Source organism: Astatotilapia calliptera, chromosome 16 (genome assembly GCF_964374335.1).
Source record: "Astatotilapia calliptera chromosome 16, fAstCal68.1, whole genome shotgun sequence".
In the NCBI taxonomy this organism is placed as follows: domain Eukaryota; kingdom Metazoa; phylum Chordata; class Actinopteri; order Cichliformes; family Cichlidae; genus Astatotilapia; species Astatotilapia calliptera.
Window position 1 is genome coordinate 12,261,508 of NC_137437.1, and position 20,810 is coordinate 12,282,317.

Consider the following 20,810-nt stretch of genomic DNA (forward strand, 5'->3'; position numbering starts at 1 on the left):
TTAAAACATTTTCAGCTTTTTTCCAACTTCTTCTTCTGTGTAACCTTCAGCTTTTAGCAGTTCAGCACTTTTGTTTTCAGGTTAAATTCGGGGTTTTTTTTTTTATCTCATTCAAAATTTTTAACTTAAATTCAGTAATTATTTCATTTCAATGCATACATTCAGATTCAAGCATTCACACTGCAGTTTCTTCAGAAAATGCACTTTCTAGTTAACTTGTCTCCTTATACAGCATTTGACACCACTTGTCTCTCTAACACAATAAGCTAGGGCCCACATGTACCTTGTCCTTTACAGCCTGTTTGGATGCATCTGAAGCTTTCTCTGAAGAACTCAGCCAGTGTACCATCTTGTGTCGGTCATCCCAGTCAGCTACCTCCTCTACAGGCTGCTGGAACTCCACCTGGCAAACTTTACATCTCATTTGCAGCTGAGACAGAGTCACTGCCTTGCTGGAGCTAAATGTGACAATCACTTCCTTAGAGCAACCAGCATGAAGGTGTCCCACCTGTAACAACAAGCAGCTAAATGTTTTCCTGAGCTGGCAGTAAAACAAGCAAGAGAAAATGTAAAATTACTACAATCAGTGTCTTAGGAAAGGAACTGCGTGTGTTCAGAAATAATGTCTATAGCTGTATTTACTATTTGTTGATGCTGGTTTGATTCAAGATTTTTTTTATTGTCATTGTCAGCACTACCTCAAATATTCAACGCAGAACGAAATTATGTTGCACAAGCTCACATAAAAACAAAAAAAACATCAATACAAAGTTTAAAAAAGAGCAAGTATAATAAATAAATGAATATAAAGTCATTGGTACATATTTAAAACCACAAATTATTTAATTATTGCACAAGAGAAATGCTGATTGCACTGAGGCATTATTTTGTTTCAAAAATAATGCCAAACTAACCAGCGACTTTTGACAATGCACATTTTATCACTGCTATGAAAAAGTATTTTTTGGCTCCACCATTTAACAGTTTTGACAGCCTCTGCCACTTTGTTGATATTTTACCTGTGGTGAAAAGCTGACATGAGGTCCACTAGGGGGCCACTCAAACCTCAGCACCTGGCTGCTGCTGTGGTTGGTCATAGTAAAACTTTCTTTGTATGGAACGTTTACATGGCAGTCACCAAAATCCAGCACCTCATAATTACCTATAAATGAGAAATTAGGTCTTTAATAAAAGACTCAAGCTTCTGTTGAACTAAATCACAAGATTAGGAGGTTTTGTAAAAAAATCTTATGCCATACCTTCTTTTTCATCTTCATGATCTATATCCTGCAACGACCTGCTGATGTGATCTAGAGAGACGATTGGCTGGTAAGCCTCTCCTGTTACTTCTATTGTAGTGTTGCTCTGCTGGTTGTCCTTCACTTGCAGTGACATTTTTTCCTTGACATTCAAGGGTTTATCAGAGCAGAAGCCAACCTCAATCTCCACTGGTTCATTACTCTTCAGCTTTAGGTTTACTCTGTGCACCGATTTGTGCTCTGTGGAGAAGGAAAAATGTCAGAAACCATTGAGGAGTGGGAAGTGTGAATGGTTTAAAGCCTCACCCACTAGTTTTCAGTGCATTTGTTAAACTAAAACAAGATCACACTTGACCTCAAAGAAAAGACAGGGTAAAACCGAGTCATGTCGGTTAGGATCTATAAATCATAAATTGGGACATAAATTGAATGGGAAGTTCTTGCAATAAGGTCACGTTGATGCTCATGGACTATAAAGAACTGCCAGCTAATGCGATGAATCGTTACAACAATATGTAAGACAGTACCCAGCAATGTTAAGATGGCCACTTAGGAGAGAAAGTCACACTACAGCCTTAAGAACTCAGACTTAGATTAAAGAAATGTCAGCTGTATTTTCAGAGTGCCGTGGTAAAACGAGCATTAAAACATTACAGTTAAAATTACAGTGCACTTTTCTGTAGGTGTTGTTTCACAAATACAAGTTTTATTTACCTGAAGCACGCTGTGTGGAGTCCACTGAGGCGTTAATGTTGTCAGACGCAGCTTTTAGGGTGAACACACCATGCTCATCCAGCATGTCAATCTGGACCTATACACATTTTCAGAAAACACATTCATTATTCATGAAATCCTACCTAGACTGTTTGTTATGTTTCTGAATGCATTGTAAATAATAATATTTATATTTTGGTATAATTTGGTTTTACTGAATTTAAAATGGATAAACAGACAAATTTCCTTCTTCTCACCTCAGCTGGAACATTTCCATTATTTAACAGCACCAGGGGTCGGATATGTCTGCGCCCTACTGGTACCCGTCTGAAGTGCAGCACTGGGCTTCCTTTACTGCTCCTCAGACCTGGACGTACCACACAAACACTGGGCAGAGTGCCTTGTCCCAAAAGGTCAAACTCCAGCACGCTGGTCTTAATTGTGGGTGTCACTCTTAATCCAGCAGAGAGAAGAGAGCAGGGTGGGAGAAGTCAGCAGCAGAAAACAACCGGTGCTGTTATTGTTATTATATACAGTAGTAACAGGGATTAAAAAAGGGATAGAAAAACTAAAGACAACACCGCAGTGGCATACACAGTCATTTGCTTCTTTACCTTCCACTTCCCTCCACCTTGGCCTCAAACACAACACTGTAATGCTGCATTGCCTGAGGTGTGAAGGTGACAACAGCAAACGCGTGCGAGAGGCTGGGAATGCTCAGTGTTGTCACAGGCAAGTCAAAGACCTCAATGTGTCGGGATGACTGTAAAACATACATATTTTAGACTCAAACTTCTACCTACATTATGATAGACAGAAACAGTCCGATATACATTTATCCTTGTGACTTTAAACACTTCACCTTAGGCCCAGCACTTCTGATGGCCAAGCTGAGCATGCAGGGGACCTTGCTGCTGTTGGTGAGTTTGAAGCGAGCTCGGCTGGTTTGACCCACCAGGATTTTGTTGAAGATAAACTTATTTTCATCCAGCACAAAAATCCCTTTAGCATTGCAAAACTGCTCTGAAGAAAGCTGACTACTGCTGCAGCACAGATGGTGTTCCTCAAAGATGGAGGCCATATCCAATACTATGCCTAGAAACCAAAAAAAAAGAGCTAGATATAATATGATTTAAGTCAAAGAACGGCTAGCAGTAAGTTTAGAACAGAATTTGATCTTTGATCAAAAATCTTTTTAACATGCCTTTGGTAATTTCAGGACTGTAGAGCTGAGCCTGACCAGCTTTACTGATCAAAAAAGAATCATGCAGCTCTCACCTGGCTTGCAGACTTCAGCCAGCAGTGTGTAGGGTATGCCATCAGGATGGTCTGAGGGGTCACGCCCAATGATGTCAATGTGCAGACCCTGGCTCCACCTGCCCAGCTGTTCAGCTGCACAGTCCACTGTCACCAGCTGCTGAGACCCTGGCTGTAGACTCCCAATGCAGGGAGACACCGAGAACATACCCACGCTGAGGCGATTCTGGAAGAATTCAGGAAAATCAGAAGAAGCAAGGAGAGGTGATGAGAATACTGAAAGGAGTACTTACAAAAAGAAATCAAATTTAATGTCAAAGAGCAGAATTTAGTTTATTTTGCTTTACAAACTATTAAGCATAAAAATCAAAGACACTAAATTATACACAATTTTATTTCATGACCATCATCACCGTTTTTTGTATTGCTTCCCTGTTAAAATTAAGGGGTTTTATCGTGTTTCTTATTAATTCACTTTATAGACCTTTTCAGTGTCTATTTTGTCTGTTTTACTTTTGTAAATCCATAACAACTCAAAGGAACTGAAAGAAAAAATGTCAGGACTGTTTTGTGATTATTCATGTGTTAATTATTAGCTTGACTAATCTCAAAATAAACAGAAAATGTAACTCTAAGAAAATTAATGAAGAGTCCAATGACTGTAAAACCACAAACAGGACCATCTATCAGGCACTGTCACTGGTGTGAAATTCACCAGTGTTCTCTCACCTGAAGAAAACTCTGAAAGGATTCTGGTGGTATTTTGGCAGCATTGGGCCTCCCTGAAAGGGTCTCTCTTGATATAGTCTTACCTGGACCCCTGAGACCAGAATGTAAAGAGAAAAAAAATACACAATTTATTAACAATAAATGTTACAAAATTTTGTTTTGTGAACACTAAAACTAAAAATGGTGGAGCAAATAAAATATCTTTAAAATAACATGTGCTGGATGTGTTGTTTTCGTGTGTTCTGTTGGCCTACCCTGTCCTCACGGGATCTGTGATCATGCGGCAGATGGTGAAAGAGGCCTCAAAGACCCCATTGTTTTCTATGGTGAAGCTTTGGCTTTTCTTGTTGCCATAGATCAGAGGACCAAAGTTCAAGTCGGATGAAGGTGTGATCTTGTACCTGAAGAGAGACGAACATAAAACACCAAAAACAAAAAAACAACTACTAAGCTGCTTCATATGAGCAAAATAAGAGGCTGGAAATGAGATGAAAGAAACACAGTTTTTCAAATTCTATACTATAATACGATAATACAATAATGTTTCTGCACTATTAATAAATAATATATTAATAGTGCAGAATTAGTGAGAGCGTGAATCGGCCTTCACCTGGTGAAAACAGATCGGGCTGAAACCCTGATCGCCACGATAGCTACAGTTTCTCCTCCTGTCCCAATGCTCGGTTCAATCACCTGCAAAAGATTAGCTCACTCAGTGTCAGCTATCAATTATTTAAAGCTTTTAAATAAAGTTTTTACTTTTTATGGATCGAACCTGGCAAGGCAGGATAGGTTGGTCTTTAATGAACACTTCCACATCAGGTTTGAAGAGGATGTTCACTGTTGCGGGCTTGTTGGGCATCAGACTACCACACTGAGGAGACACTTTGAAAATGGAGTTTAGGTCTGGCTGCACTGGGTCTGTCTGCTCAACATTAAACCTTGTGATAAGAGAACAATAAAATTAAATGACCGTTCCATGAAAACCTTTATATGAATAAAATATTGCAAAAACTATCAGTTTAAACTCACTTGTAAGATACTTCATATTTTCCTTGGTTTTTCAATCTGAGTGACAGTCTGACATCCTCAAAGACTCTGATGGTTCCAAAATTAAGACAGCCATCTGACATAGAAACATGAGCATGTAGTACATTATTGGTGGTTATTATATCCTGCCACCCACTCAGTCAGTCATTTTGCAGTGCTATCTGTTAATGGTCCTTAGCTGCGTTAGATGCCAGTTCTCTGTGACAAAAATATTTCCTCATGATAAAAAGGCAGCTCTACTTAATTTTCATTATTTAAGGAAATATAAATGTATATAACAATGTCTGTATGATGGATTTTCAGTTACTGTAACATCCTTGTTACATTTTTTCAACTTAAATATCATTTTTATGTGACTCCTTCTTTTGCATAAAATGTGGAGAATGGAAGTGCAGGTTCAAAATGGTCAAAATCGGATTGTTTACTGCATTTAAATCAATAAAAGGCCCACATTCACTTTCACATTTAAACGAAAAGCTGTTTCATTTGTACCTGGACTGATTTCCAGGTCCACGTCATAGGCTTCGGCAGTAACCTGAATATTTTCAGTGTATACAACACCTAGGATTTTCTCCACATCGGCTACCTGGAAAAAAACCCACATGATGTACTTCTGTGTGTATAACATGTCTATAATATATTCATTTATTTCATGTTATTTATTAACTACAGCATGAGTACTGTTCTGGTTGTACTCTACCTCCAGACGCAAGATTCTCTTAATATTGAGTGGCCTTCGGGCTCTGAAGCGCAAGCTCAAAGGGAAAGAAGAGTTAGGTGAGATGATGCCCTGATCTTGTGGCACAGTGAACTCATCACCCAACTCTTCAACACCCTGCAATCTCCAGGACACTGGCAGAGCTGTCTTATTATACATCATAATGCTGCGGCTGTCCCTCCTGGGCAGGATAAAAAAGGTTGGGTGAAGAGAGAGAAATCCCAAATTATCCACTGTGGCATATTTTATCATTGAAGCTCCTTTCTTTTGAGAAAATTCTTCATGGTTTTTTTTTTTTTCAAATTCACTTTTGAATCTGTAAACTGAGCAATAGTTATCCGTGTTCCCTGAATTATTGCGGTATATGTTGGTACCTGTGCAGCAAAATCCTGTCAAAGTGCAAATGCTTGCTTTCCAACTCCAACTCTGGCCGAACGCCCCAGCACGAAAGCTCAATGACCACAAGCTCAGGATTGTCTTTGATCTGGCAAATCAAGCCGTCCTTCATTTGTCCTACTTTTGTTGGGTACGACCAAAGCGTCAACTCCTTGTAGGGTGGAAAAGTATTTAAATGTAAGTAGAGAAAGTAGAGTAAAATTATCAGACAGCATTAATGCTATTCTACCTGTTTCTGGTTCGGTTTGAGGGTCATGGCTGGGGGGTCCAACAGATATGTGGTGGCCTGCGTATCATGCTTGAAACTGAATTGGACCTCAGCCTCCAGACATGAGTTATTGTGAATCACCAGCTTCTCTGAGTTCTCGGGGTACCTGTTTTCCTTGTATCTAGAAAACACACACGTGAATCTGTAAATACAAAGAAAGCCACAACCACATGAAACCATTTATAGCCATCGTTCTGCCTCTCACCTGTCTCTGGTCTTGCCACAGAGCAAAGGTCCAAACTCAAAGTATCCAGGTTTAATTACATAGGTCTTCAGAAGCCCCTCTTTAGTTTGAGTGACTTTCTTACTGTGGGGAAACACAGTCCTGTGGAAATCACACACAAAAAGTCAGACTATTAAAAAGCTTCAAACTTAATTCATCTGTGAAAAATAGATCTAGATTTTTACAAAGTGAGGCAGAACACAACACGCCAACTACAACCTCCCCGTTTGCAGTTATTTCACTACATTAGTTCATCACACTACGCAGACTGACATGTAATCACTGCTGATGGAAGGATAAGTAGAAACTCCTCTGCAGATGAGCTGGTTGAGTCTCCGGGTCCCGACTATCTCAAAGTTGAAGGTATGTTTAAAAGTTCCTGGTGACTCTGAGTAGAACCAGATCTTGAGTACCACCTCACCGCCAGCTGGCACAACCCAGCGAAATGCTGTCAGACTAAATGCATACAAGCACACATTCAGACAAGCAGCACCAACAACAAATTAAAAAACACTAATGAACATTAGTGATTCTGCAGTACGTCTTACATATGGCTGCGTTTTTGTTCCAAGCTTGCTTGATGTTCTTCCTGGTCAGTGTCCTCGGGGTGGAAGGAGGCATGCGAACGTGACCCGAGACGCTCTGGTCCCTGTGCTTTTGTTTTGGCGGAAGTCTGTTTCTTGCTCCTGTGAATCTCTCGGCCCGTTTTATCCTTGTCCTTCGCCACTGTGCTGTCCTTAATGGTGGCCTTGCCATGACCTTTAGAGCCTGTTGCCTCTTCCTTTACAAAAACAGCAGACAAACAGTGTTCTGACTTAAAAACCTAAAATTTCATGCTTTTAACACCAAAATAAGCTTGTGTGGGTTAAATGGACATGAGGTCCATGTTGCTTGTGTTTCAGATTTTGCCTCAAATTAAGAATGATTTTTTTTGTTTAGACATTACCGATAACTTTAAAACGGATGCTTGCAGCTCGTCCTCTTTCTTGTCCTTGTCCTTTTCATCCAGCCCTGAAGGAACCAGGAAGGTGAAACAGGTCTGTTCTAGTTTAGCTTGCTCTCGTTTTTTGGGAAAAGGAACGACAGAGAAGGTGACAGAAGGAGGGATTGGAGGGCCACTAGGACCTATCCCTAAATCATCCAACACCTAATGAGACCAAAGCAGAAAAGAAAATAGATTAGGAATTCATCTTAAACTTATGAAAGAATAATTTCATTTTCAACAGAAACATAATTAATAATTTTATAAAAATGAAAGATCTGTGAAATGATGCTATACCTCATCTAGGGCAGGCAAAGAGCTGCTTATGATGCTCATGTAGTCTTTTTCTGTTACATTTAACACAATATATGGAATGTCCAGAGGAGATGCCTTGTCGTCTGCCTTCTCTGCTTCTGACAGTCCTGCTATTTGACTGTGCAAAGGTGATATGAGCTTGTTACTGACTCTCCTGCTCTTCTTATTAGCAGAGGACTGTGTAGATGGAAAAAATATTTTGGATTCAAACAAGGATAAAGAATTATAGCACACCTTTCCAATTTTCCAAGCAGTCTTACATTTAAGTTAAAAAAAAAAAAGGAGGGATTGGAGGGCCACCTGGTGGAGGACCACCAGGTGTGTTGGCCAGCTAACACACCTGCTTCTCTGTTGTAACTTCAGCTGACCCTAAAGCATCTTCAGTGGGGAGTGGGACCAACAACAATCCCCGGCGCCGGTCCCAGTGCTGCAGGATATGCTCCACCAGGGCTTGGCTCTCCTCGTATTGACAGAACTTAGACTGCAGGTTCTCCACCCGGGACTGAATGGGGGTATGGTGAGCAATGGAGAATGAAGGAATGGTGGCACTTGAATGGTTAGTAGGCAATGATGTGAGTCTGTTAACCTCTAATGTAGAACATAATGTGCACCAGAACAGGTTAGGTTTACAGCATAAGTTACCAAGGTGAGTACGAAGCATCTGAATGAGAAGTATGGAAACCCAGGATTGGACCCAAAGTTACTTGGACTAAATCCTGCTTTGTAATACAGGCCTCAGATTTTATGTTATTGACTTAACAAAGAGCCCTTAAATGGCATATTTGTACAAACCTTCCCAGCAGGTAAGCCCTGTCTTCTTGCTCTGTCTTTTTGATTCCTCTCCCCTGCTTGTTTTCCATCTTTCAACTCTTTTTCTTCTCCTGCACTCTTCACATTTACAGTTTCTGTATTCTGGCAACAACACATGATTCATGTTGGATATAAAAGCAAAATTAAATACTTTAATGTAATTAGATCCTGTGCAGAATGCAAGACACTGGATTGCAGAGTAAATCATTAATTCTTCATTGAGTGGTGTTAGGGAGTTTTTATTGTTTTATTTGATTATGCTTCAAATGTTATGTTATACTTATGTTCACATATTTCACCAGACACAGCTTTCTGTAGAAACAGGAAGCTGACCCTGTGACTCTGTGTTCGTTTACCGCAAGAGATCAGTACAGAAATACACATCCGCAGAAGTTGACTTGCATTATATTATTCTTAGAAATTGACTTGCAACACACACACACACACACACACACACACACACACACACACACACACACACACACACACACAGCTTACACACAGACAGCATCAGGACCTGCGTAACAGGAAATGTGATTATATATTGCATATTGACGATGTAACCTATACTGCAGTTCGTGGTGTCTCTCGGTCTGAGATTCACCCGTGCCGCACGTTATCAGTATCAAGTGTCTCAGTGTTGTTAACTGTAAATCTCTGACAAGTGGTTTTAAAAACTAAAGTAAGAGAAGCTGAAGATTTCACAGCACACATAGTAACAGATAGGCCTATAAGAAGTACTTTTGTTTCTTGAATCCCTTTTTTCTCAAATTAAAATCAAGTATTCAAAACATACTTGAAAAAAATCAGACATGTTGTTAAAATAGTAAGAACTCATCTCAATTTATTATTCCATCATTCCTCATATCTGATTTGTTGTATAACATTACACAATCTTATGAAATAATGTATCCCAAACATGCAGTATAAAAACTGGGTGCTCCAGATCTGGTTCAGTGGACGGGGCCGTGCCAGGCGGCGTTTGTGCAGGTGAAAAAGGCTCTCTGTGGGGAGCCGCTGCTTCACACCCCTAACTTTTCCCTCCCTTTTGTTCTGCAGACTGACGCCTCGAACAGAGGGTTGGGGGCCGTTTTGTCCCAGCAGGTGAGAGGGGCCGACTGTCCCGTTCTTTACATCAGCCGGAAGCTGGCAGAGCGCGAAAGACGGTACAGCACCGTGGAGAAGGAGTGCTTGGCTATCCGGTGGGCAGTCGACTCCCTTCGCTATTACCTCCTGGGGCGCTCATTCACCCTCTCCTCGGACCACGCCCCGCTACAGTGGCTCCACCGCATGAAGGATGCCAACGCCCGGATCACCCGGTGGTATCTGGCTTTGCAGCCTTTTAAGTTCAAGGTGGTCCATAGGCCGGGGGCGCAGATGGCGGTGGCCGATTTTCTCTCTCGCTCGCGGGGGGGGGGAGTAGGTTCGGCCGGTGGGCTACCCGGCCTCAGTCGGGCGGTGGGGGTGTGTGGCGGAGGTGTGGTCCGGGGCGCGGCTGCAGGGGAGGAGTGGTGCAGTGAGCTCAACGGGGCGGTGCTGGTAAGAACAGCTGATGGCGATTTTGGACTGATGGTGGTTTTCCTTTCCTTTATATAGTGAGGTGGAGAGGAGCGGAGGAGAGAGACGCTGGGGAAACCGACCGCTGTCAGACGGTGTTCTGTTGTGATTCAGTGCACACTCTTAATAAATGTGGGATCTGATGACAACGACCTGTGTGTGGGTGTATCTGTGCCTAGCGTGTGTCACAAATTGTCTCCTTCAAAACTGAACAGAAAAAATTTTGACGTGTGTTCTGGACATGTGCAACAATGCCCGTTGCATTTTACAGTGGTAAGACCACAGCAGTAATACTTCCTTATTCTTCTAAATTTTTAGTTTTACATTGCAGAACTATTACATTGCAGAACATTTTGCACACGGTAGTCAGTGCTGGCTTTATTGTGTAAGAAAGTCAATTAAGAGTGGAGAAAGACACTACAGTTTTTGGCTGCCATTTGTCAGACCTAGGAATAAATTCATTTAAAATCCTTATCCAATTCAGGAGCTTTAGCTTATCCTAGTTGTCATAGTTCAAGAGGCAGGGTACAAAATACTAAATACACTTCAACTGTGAGAGACAGAATGTGAAAAAAAAAATCCATGAATCCACATGGTAGGATTTGTAAAGAATTTATTTATAAATTAGTTTGGAAAATAAGTATTTGGTCACCTCAAACATGGAAAATCTCTGGCTCTCACAGACCTGTAACGTCTTCTGTAAGAAGCTTTTCTGTCCCCCACTCGTTACCTGTATGAATGGCACCTGTTTGAACTCATCATCTGTATAAAAGACACCTGTCCACAGCCTCAAACAGTCAGACTCCAAACTCCGCCATGGCCAAGACCAAAGAGCTTTCGAAGGACACCAGGAAAAGTATTGTAGACCTGCACCAGACTGGGAAGAGTGAATCTACAATAGGCAAGCAGCTTGGTGTGAAAAAATCAACTGTGGGAGCAATCATCAGAAAATGGAAGACATACAAGACCACTGATAATCTCCCTCGATCTGGGGCTCCACGCAAGATCTCATCCCGTGGGCTCAAAATGATCATGAGAACGGTGAGCAAAGATCCCAGAACCACACGGGGGGACCTGGTGAATGACCTGCAGAGAGCTGGGACCAAAGTAACAAAGGTCACCATCAGTAACACACTACAACGGCAGGGAATCAAATCCCGCAGTGCCAGACGTGTTCCGCTGCTGAAGCCAGTGCATGTCCAGGCCCGTCTGAAGTTTGCCAGAGAGCACATGGATGATACAGCAGAGGATTGGGAGAATGTCATGTGGTCAGATGAAACCAAAGTAGAACTTTTTGGTATAAACTCAACTCGTCGTGTTTGGAGGAAGAAGAATACTGAGTTGCATCCCAAGAACACCATACCTACTGTGAAGCATGGGGGTGGAAACATCATGCTATGGGGCTGTTTTTCTGCCAAGGGGACAGGACGACTGATCCGTGTTAAGGACAGAATGAATGGGGCCATGTATCGTGAGATTTTGAGCCAAAACCTCCTTCCATCAGTGAGAACTTTGAAGATGAAACGAGGCTGGGTCTTCCAACATGACAATGATCCAAAACACACCGCCCGGGCAACAAAGGAGTGGCTCCGTAAGAAGCATTTGAAAGTCCTGGAGTGGCCTAGCCAGTCTCCAGACCTCAACCCCATAGAAAATCTGTGGCGGGAGTTGAAAGTCCGTGTTGCTCGGCGACAGCCCCAAAACATCACTGCTCTCGAGAAGATCTGCATGGAGGAATGGGCCAAAATACCAGCTACTGTGTGTGCAAACCTGGTAAAGACCTATAGTAAACGTTTGACCTCTGTTATTGCCAACAAAGGTTATGTTACAAAGTATTGAGTTGTATTTTTGTTATTGACCAAATACTTATTTTCCACCCTGATTTACGAATAAATTCTTTACAAATCCTACCATGTGGATTCATGGATTTTTTTTTTTTCACATTCTGTCTCTCACAGTTGAAGTGTACCTCTGGTGCAAATTACTGACCTCTGTCATCATTTTAGGTGGGGGAACTTGCACAATCGGTGGCTGACTAAATACTTTTTTGCCCCACTGTATGTGTGTGTGTGCGCGAGTCTGTCTGTGGTGCTTGTTGAATTAACCTACTCTTACTTTATTTGCTATAGTCTTTTTAAATTAATTTTCTGAGTTTGCTAATTCAGTTTGTGAAACTGTCACTGGTGCTCTAGTGAGGAACTTCTTATTTTGCCCTTTTAGTTTTGGTCTGCAGTAATTTATTGATTTTCATAATCTAAAAGCCATGACCTGCTTGGTGTTATTTGTTGTTCTGGAATTATTCCTCAGGACTGTCTGTGAAGGTTCTCAGTCATCCTCAGGACTGTGTATCATCTGACCTTTACAAATCTGTTTAATGGAGACGATTTGTCCATTTCTGCCACCTGCTGGCATAATTAGACAGCAAGAAAAAAATCTGGAAACTAAACTTCATTTTTACCCTTGACTATTGTATGACACGCACACATCAATGAAAACTAGACACATCCATCCATCCATCCATTCGCTTCCGCTTATCCTTTTCAGGGTCGCGGGGGGCGCTGGAGCCTATCCCAGCTGTCATAGGGCGAGAGGCGGGGTACACCCTGGACAGGTCGCCAGTCTGTCGCAGGGCCAAAACTAGACACATTTTTGCTATAAATTCAGTTAATTTTAGTTACTTTTGTGAACACTCATTACAGTTTTAGTTCGTTTTCCTTTTTTTGTTTTTATTTTTATTTCCGTTAACAAAAATGTTTTTTCACTTCTAGTTTTCGTTATTTAGTTAGTTTTCGTAAACGATAATAACCTTGAGACAGACAGAGTCGTTCTGGCTCAGATGCTGGCAGTTCTCACTGCAGTCTACTGTTAGCATCTCCTTTCAGGCCAGGATAGACAAATGTCACCGAGCAGTGACTAAGTTTGTGGTAAAAGGCTTGCACCCATTTGCCACAGCAGATGCCCCCGATTTTCGGTAAGTGAATGTGTTTAATTGTGGGCAGGGACATTACTGGATATTCTTGTGTAATTGCTACTGAATAATTTATGTTATACTTTGTTATTGCTACAGAAGAATATTTATTTTATTATTTTACATTTACTATTTTTTTCCTGGGGACCCTGTGACACCCCATTAAAGAGCCATAGGCTGTGGATCTCTTAAGATCTCACTGTTGGGTTTGTAAGGCCATGTTACTCCTAAATTTCTATCCTGTTTAAAGAGAAGATATAAAACAAAGTTCTAAGCTAATCGACCTTAGGGTTCTCCTTTTTTTTTAAAAAAAGAATCGATAAGAGAATCGATAAAGAATCGAATTGTTAAACAGAATCGAAAATGGAATCGGAATCGTGAAAATCTTATCAATACCCATCCCTATTGACCACTTTACAAGGATGGGTTCCCACTTTCTACCACCTAAGAACAACATGCAGCCTGCCATTGAAACAATTGCTCACAAGGTCATTCTGCAGTAGCCAAAGTATGTAATGGATTGCTTCTCTACACCCATGGCATGTCTCTCTTAGATGCATGTACAAGTTCACAGCCTGATATGGGTCTGTTGCTGTAGTTAGATGGGACTCAGTTATAAGGCTATTGCACAGTTCATATACATCTGGATCACATAGTTTGGTCAGTTGAAAAAACACACTCGTTTTTACACAGTTCAACATGTTCTTCAGTGAGGCAAAGGAAGTTTTTAGATGGCATGATGGAGTGTGTATTCCAAACCTGTGCAGTGTCATCCAGCTGATCCTGTTAAAAAGAATACATAAATTTAACAAATGTGCATACATTCCTACCTAAAAAAAAATAGTAGCCTAAATTATGGTATTTACACAGTTTTCATTTCATTTACTCCCTGCTCCTCTCCACCTCTTCTCCCTCTCTCGTCTTTCTTCCTGCAAGCCTCTCCGTTCCCTCAACCTGGCCCTGCTCTCATCTCTCACTATGCTTTATCTACTCCCACTCTATCACTTCCTACGTTCCCTTTATCTCTCACTCACACATGCATGCTGGGTCTACTGCCAAGCACCATGTTAATGTTTTTATAATTTAGTCCAAGCTCAAAATAAAAATCTATGAATCTCTCACATGGGTGTGTGGCCTCCATCGCTGTGGTTGTTTCTAAGTTTTCAATTCTGACCTGGAGGTGCATGAACTCAAAACTTTTGCGGGATCTCGCAAAGTACATCTTCATATTTTTTTTTCTCCAATGTCCCTTGCAGGGCTCTGTATCTTTGTGGAAATAAAGAATTGTCTCCTTCAAAACTGAACAGAAAAATTTTTGACTTCTGTTCTGGACTCGTGTGTTCTGGACACGTGTTCTGGACACGTGTTCTGGACATGTGCAACAATGCCCGTTGCATTTTACAGTGGTAAGACCACAGCAGTAATACTTCCTTATTCTTCTAATTTTTAGTTTTACATTGCAGAACTATTACATTGCAGAACTATTACATTGCAGAACTATTACATTGCAGAACTATTACATTGCAGAACATTTTGCACACGGTAGTCAGTGCTGGCTTTATTGTGTAAGAAAGTCAACTAAGAGTGGAGAAAGACACTACAGTTTTTGGCTGCCATCTGTCAGACCTAGGAATAAATTCATTTAAAATCCTCCTTATCCAATTCTGGAGCTTTAGCTTATCCTAGTTGTCATAGTTCAAGAGGCAGGGTACAAAATACTAAATACATTGCAGGCCAAAATCATTTATTATTTTATGTAAATTGTCTTTTATGTTCAACTTGGTTTCTACAAGCCCTATAGAAATGTGGAAATTACTAACTTAAAACCACATACACATAAAAAATGACATAAAACATTTATTTGTGTGTGTGTGTGTGTGTGTGTGTGTGTGTGTGTGTGTGTGTGTGTGTGTGTGTGTGTGTGTGTGTGTGTATGGCACTGCAGTATAATAATAATAATAAATATTAATATTATTGTCATTCAGTGAGAGGGAAAGAACATATTACTAACAAAAAATGGTCATAGAAATTATGCTATGCAAATACTTCACAGCTACACATGTCACACAAATATATAGCACAGTAGTTTCTAAATTACAACTTTCTTTTTTTAACCATATTATAAGAGTAAAAGCTGATTTTCACCTTTTTCACTGAGGGTCATGCTCAGTTATGTGTGTGTGTGTGCGCGAGTCTGTCTGTGGTGCTTGTTGAATTAACCTACTCTTACTTTATTTGCTATAGTCTTTTTAAATTAATTTTCTGAGTTTGCTAATTCAGTTTGTGACACTGTCACTGGTGCTCTAGTGAGGAACTTCTTATTTTGCCCTTTTAGTTTTGGTCTGCAGTAATTTATTGATTTTCATAATCTAAAAGCCATGACCTGCTTGGTGTTATTTGTTGTTCTGGAATTATTCCTCAGGACTGTCTGTGAAGGTTCTCAGTCATCCTCAGGACTGTCACGCACACATCAATGAAAACTAGACACATTTTTGCTATAAATTCAGTTAATTTTAGTTACTTTTGTGAACACTCATTACAGTTTTAGTTCGTTTTCCTTTTTTTGTTTTTATTTTTATTTCCGTTAACAAAAATGTTTTTTCACTTCTAGTTTTCGTTATTTAGTTAGTTTTCGTAAACGATAATAACCTTGAGACAGACAGAGTCGTTCTGGCTCAGATGCTGGCAGTTCTCACTGCAGTCTACTGTTAGCATCTCCTTTCAGGCCAGGATAGACAAATGTCACCGAGCAGTGACTAAGTTTGTGGTAAAAGGCTTGCACCCATTTGCCACAGCAGATGCCCCCGATTTTCGGTAAGTGAATGTGTTTAATTGTGGGCAGGGACATTACTGGATATTCTTGTGTAATTGCTACTGAATAATTTATGTTATACACTGTAAAAAAATATTCCGTAGAAAAACAGAAAATGTCCTGGTAATTTTCTGCCAGTACATTTTCTGTTTTTTTACGGAGGTTTGACGGACCTTTCTGTAAATGATAAAACGGAAAATTCTGTAGATTTACAGTATACTCTCTGTACTATTTACGGACATTTCCTTCAGCTATAAAACAGAAAATTCCGTTTATTCACAGTATATTTTCTGTATCATTAACTGATATTTTCCGTTAATAGAAAAATTGAAATTTCTGTTTATATTACTATTTCCAAGCACTTCTTTTCACTGTAACTCATTAAATATAGTTCTTTATATCCTTAAACGTACATTTCTATGCAATTACAACCTAGTACACCATGTACTCAAAAATTCATAAATTAAAACTTAAATTAATTTGTGCTTCGTACACAACAACATTGGTACAATTAATGTTAAATATTCTTTTATTCTCCTTAACTCAAACACTATACTTAAATATAATGACAGCATCCATCTTGTCATAAAACTACTAAACAGCTGATACATGAACAAAATAACTCACAAGCTTTCAAATTTGAGCATTTTTATTTCCTTGAAATCAGGTTGCCCTCATGTAAATGTGTTTATTTACATTCATTCAAGTGGCTACCAAGTGTTTTCTTCAAACAGGACACCTGACAAACAAAAAATGTCATATTTAACGACATGTTCACATTTAATAATATCCAGAGTACCTTTTAGTTAGAATCACTGCCTTGTGGTAGTTTTGCCTCAGCCAAATGGTTAAGGTGTGGTTTACATCCATCTCTGTCCACTTATGATACAGTATACACATGTAGTCAGTTATAGCCAAACACCTTTGATTACTGAATTGCATTCACTTCATTAATGAAGTGAATGTAATTCACATTTGCGTGAACATTTGTCTGAGATTAACTCTTTGGGCTCTTTACCTTACAATATAACATACTTGAGTCAAAATTTGTTGACTGTTTAAGTGGTGCCACATGAATACAACTGAACAGATCTAAAGAAGATGTTCCTGAACTTTGGGTTTATTCGAACAGGACTGATGGATAACCACAGGACTTTTCCCCATATGATAACTACAACACATAATAAATTAAGACAGATTACTGTCCCAAACTTAAAGATAAAAGTGTATTTACGGGACTTGTTTTGTCAGTGAGGAGCAAAGTATAATTAGAAGTGCTTGTTCTGATGAAAAGTTAAACTGTAAACAGCAGCATAGTGAATAAGGATCTGTGTCCACGAATCCTCAGCAGTGACAACACTTAAACATCATAGTTCAAAATCCTTAATGCACACCTTTTTCTCCACGGTGTTCAAATTCTCTAAGCTGGTTAAGTAGAGGAAAAAGTCTGACATATTTCATGACCATTAAATGTTAGACAAGGCTCTGAAAACGAGGTTACACTTACAAACAAAAACCTCTGCTTGTGCGCACAGACCCTAAATTACAACAAATAAGACAATAGTAAGACAAATTACTACAAAGTCTTGTTACCGCTCTTCATATAACAGTGTGACAAAGTCCTGAATGCAGCCTTGCATGTTAGTACATCAAGGTCCATCTGAGCTTTAAGTAAAATACACTCAGCTTTTCCTTGGATTTTAAGAGTTGCTCAGTTCATACAGGAACTGCAGCAGTCGGGATTAACGTGTCGCTGTGTTGCTCCTCCAAGTCAGCCATTGAGACTAGTCGCAATTTATTCTGAGGAAAAAAAGAGAAACAACAAGACATTTTTAAAAAGTTTGTATTTTTATAATTTTTTTTTACCTAGAGCATAAACAACATAAACAAAAAAAGGATTAGGGCTGTGCGATATGACGATATATATCAGATTACGATATAAAAATGTCTATCGTTTCATATTATACACTATTCTTTGTTTTGTGGTGTTGCAAAATAAACTGTTTACGGCAATATTTTTTTCATGGTTTTGATGGTCACTGTAGTGGCTATATTATTTCTTAAAGTTCTCTCCTTCTCTTATACTTAAAATAACCACACTATGGACGGACAAGTGACTGTTTTTAACGCGTACTTTCGTTACCAACAATGAGGATAAAACCATCGTGTGGCTCCGCCGTCCGCTTGTTTATTTTCCACGTAAACCTTTCACAATAAAGCTTAAGTTTCTGTTGAGACTTTTCAAACTAAACTGAAATGATATACATTATTCTCAAACATAAAATTTCAGAATATGCATCAAACAAATGACCTCAAATAAAAACATCAAGTAACTATAAATGGCGCTTACAGTCACCACGCAGATGAAGGCACAGAGAATACCAGCATGGCCAGCAAGGATGAGGCAGAACCAGAAGGACCAGTCAAAAGAAATTGAGGACCTTATTGTTAAATGAGGGGCTACCTCTGTAGCATGGACATGGTTTGGTTATGAAAAGTCTGACACGCCCCAGAAAACTGTACTATGCAAATTATGCCATAAACTGGTCCCCACCACCACTCGAACACGACAAACCTCTTTAACCACCTACACAAGAATCACATGAGAGAGTTTCGAGAGAGTTTACGAATGAAAAGCAAAAAAGAGTCGTCAGGTGCTCAAAAGAATCCTTAGACTCAAACGTTAGAACAGGCTTTTCCTTGCAGCACGCTGTGTAATAAATACTCAGAAAGAAAATGGCGGCCATTTAAACTCATGTCTAAAAATGTATAGTTTCATGCATCGGTCAAAACACTCGACTCCTGGTACACGACGCCCAACTGAAAACATTTCACATAAGTCGAGTTGCCCGAGAATCACAGAATTTACAGAAAATGCACTATTTTGTGATATATATCGTTATCAGGAGAGATACGTCTTATATTGGGATATGAGACTTTGGTCATATCACGCAGCCCTACAAAGGATTATAATTCACGTAGAGTTGCATACACATAACACCATTCTGTTGTAACAAAAGCAGTTTATAATTAAAGTAACATACATACCTTGAAAAACTAAATCAACCACAACATTAAACTCACCTTGTGTTTGTAGAGAAGGTGATCAGGGTTTTTCTTCATTTCCTGAGACCAGCTGCTCTGGATCATCACCAGCTTGTATCTTCATCTTTTTTTTCACTCGGGGAAGTCTTTCCTTTTCTTGGCCATTGCTCTGCACTGGAAAACCAAAGTGTGTGATCAAAGGTGAAATAAGGGATATTTTTCCACTGCAGGACTTAAAGTGCTTCAAGTAGTGATAGCTGTTGATCCATTTCTCAAATAATCTGTAAGGATCTGGATTTTTAAGAAAGATACAAATATCTCTGCTTATATTTGGCTAAAAGCTTGATATAGACAAGGCATATAGAGCCCCTGCACACCAGCACTGCGCTTACATTATAGTTCAATCAAGAAATAGTTATTATTGATTTATTATTGAATTTTTTTAGTAATAGTTTTTAGTATTTAATCACATTAGCACAGTGGGGTGACAAAAATATTCCACATACAAGAAATGCTGCTCAGCATTTCATAAATTACATTTTCAACAAATGTTGGAGTAAAAACACAGTTACAGGGAAAATGTGTCTGTCTGTAAATATTAACTAAACATTTCTATGTGCTACAAAGTAGACATACTGTAATTGTAAATGTGCTGAGGTGAAACTATACTTTCAATAATTTTACCACTACAGTCTGTTAACCACCGAAATAATCTATGCTGGTCAGCTAGCTAAAAGTCTTTACTTTAGCAGCCCAAATCAGAGGCTAACATTAGCATTTGCTAGCGTCAGCCAGGAAGGTCTGAGGCTTAAACTAGGGTTAGTGTAACTTTGCCTGAAACCCTTTAAAGTGTACAGTAGAGCCAACTGTAAAACACAGGTATTGATACAGTACTTATTAGAGTCCTAGAATAATTTCTAGAACCATGAAGCTCTCACTTTCCCAGTTATCCACATCGCTGACTTTCGCTAATTAGCTAGTTAGCAGTCACAGCTGTGTAATACCCTGAGAGACACAGACAGCTAACTATAATATTTATGAAAACTGGTTCAGCCACTGAAGGGCAAAACTGGTGGTATCACAGTAAAAATTATTTTAACATTAATTAAAATAAAGCTTAAGTCATGTTAAACCTAAATAACAATTATTTTAAAAAATGAGTCAGCAAAATATTCCTGACTTGTCTGGAGACAGCCGAAACCAGTTAACAAATAAATTAACAATTCTTTCTAAATAAAAACACGGAGTCTTTTGAAAAACATTATTTTAATAAAACGAAACATGAGTTTTAATACTTACCACAGAAATTTGAAGGCAGTTTCTCCAACTTCAGAATCCAAAATCCAGATGAAGCCTGAAAGAAGCCTAATGGCTGCTCTTGCGCTTATTTTTCCCTCCTTTTCAGGTTCTTTTTCCCACAATGCATTGCAGTAGTTGAGAAATACAGAAAAATACCTGTAAATGACTAATACGGAAAATTCCTTCACGTTTATACAGTAGATTGTACTGTATTTTTACGGATTTTTTTTACAGTGTACTTTGTTATTGCTACAGAAGAATATTTATTTTATTATTTTACATTTACTATTTTTTTCCTGGGGACCCTGTGACACCCCATTAAAGAGCCATAGGCTGTGGATCTCTTAAGATCTCACTGTTGGGTTTGTAAGGCCATGTTACTCCTAAATTTCTATCCTGTTTAAAGAG

At 39.4% G+C, this 20,810-nt stretch overlaps 1 protein-coding gene and 1 long non-coding RNA gene across 2 annotated transcripts; both read right to left on the reverse strand.

Moving 5' to 3' along the window:
• Positions 1-253: 253 nt before the first annotated feature.
• Positions 254-8,070, reverse strand: LOC145421190 (hydrocephalus-inducing protein homolog). Its single transcript, XM_080291092.1, has 22 exons — positions 7,894-8,070; positions 7,561-7,761; positions 7,163-7,395; positions 6,888-7,070; positions 6,597-6,716; positions 6,353-6,512; positions 6,102-6,274; positions 5,710-5,908; positions 5,502-5,595; positions 4,992-5,085; positions 4,735-4,900; positions 4,570-4,652; positions 4,214-4,360; positions 3,960-4,050; positions 3,252-3,456; positions 2,836-3,068; positions 2,588-2,736; positions 2,231-2,426; positions 1,974-2,070; positions 1,260-1,499; positions 1,020-1,162; positions 254-508 (listed from the first exon to the last, which is right to left on the reverse strand). Exons 1-22 carry the CDS (start codon positions 7,930-7,932, stop codon positions 254-256), a joined length of 3,501 nt encoding a protein of 1,166 aa, XP_080147218.1. The 5' UTR covers positions 7,933-8,070.
• An 8,619-nt stretch (positions 8,071-16,689) lies between these two features.
• Positions 16,690-20,559, reverse strand: LOC145421046 (uncharacterized). The gene is made up of 3 exons (XR_013902316.1): positions 20,403-20,559; positions 19,143-19,277; positions 16,690-17,858 (listed from the first exon to the last, which is right to left on the reverse strand). It is a non-coding gene; the product is annotated as an uncharacterized LOC145421046 (long non-coding RNA).
• Positions 20,560-20,810: the final 251 nt, after the last annotated feature.

Bases quoted from the DNA above. Each gene is read 5' to 3' on its own strand.
- LOC145421190 (XM_080291092.1), bottom strand. From the start codon at position 7,932: ATGAGCATCATAAGCAGCTCTTTGCCTGCCCTAGATGAG. The intron at 6,717-6,887 runs GTCAGTCTGCGT...TGATTTCCACAG, and splicing joins TCCATCAGCAGTGATTACAT to GACTGTGTTTCCCCACAGTA. The intron at 5,086-5,501 runs GTACAAATGAAA...TTTCTATGTCAG, and splicing joins GGACCTGGAAATCAGTCCAG to ATGGCTGTCTTAATTTTGGA.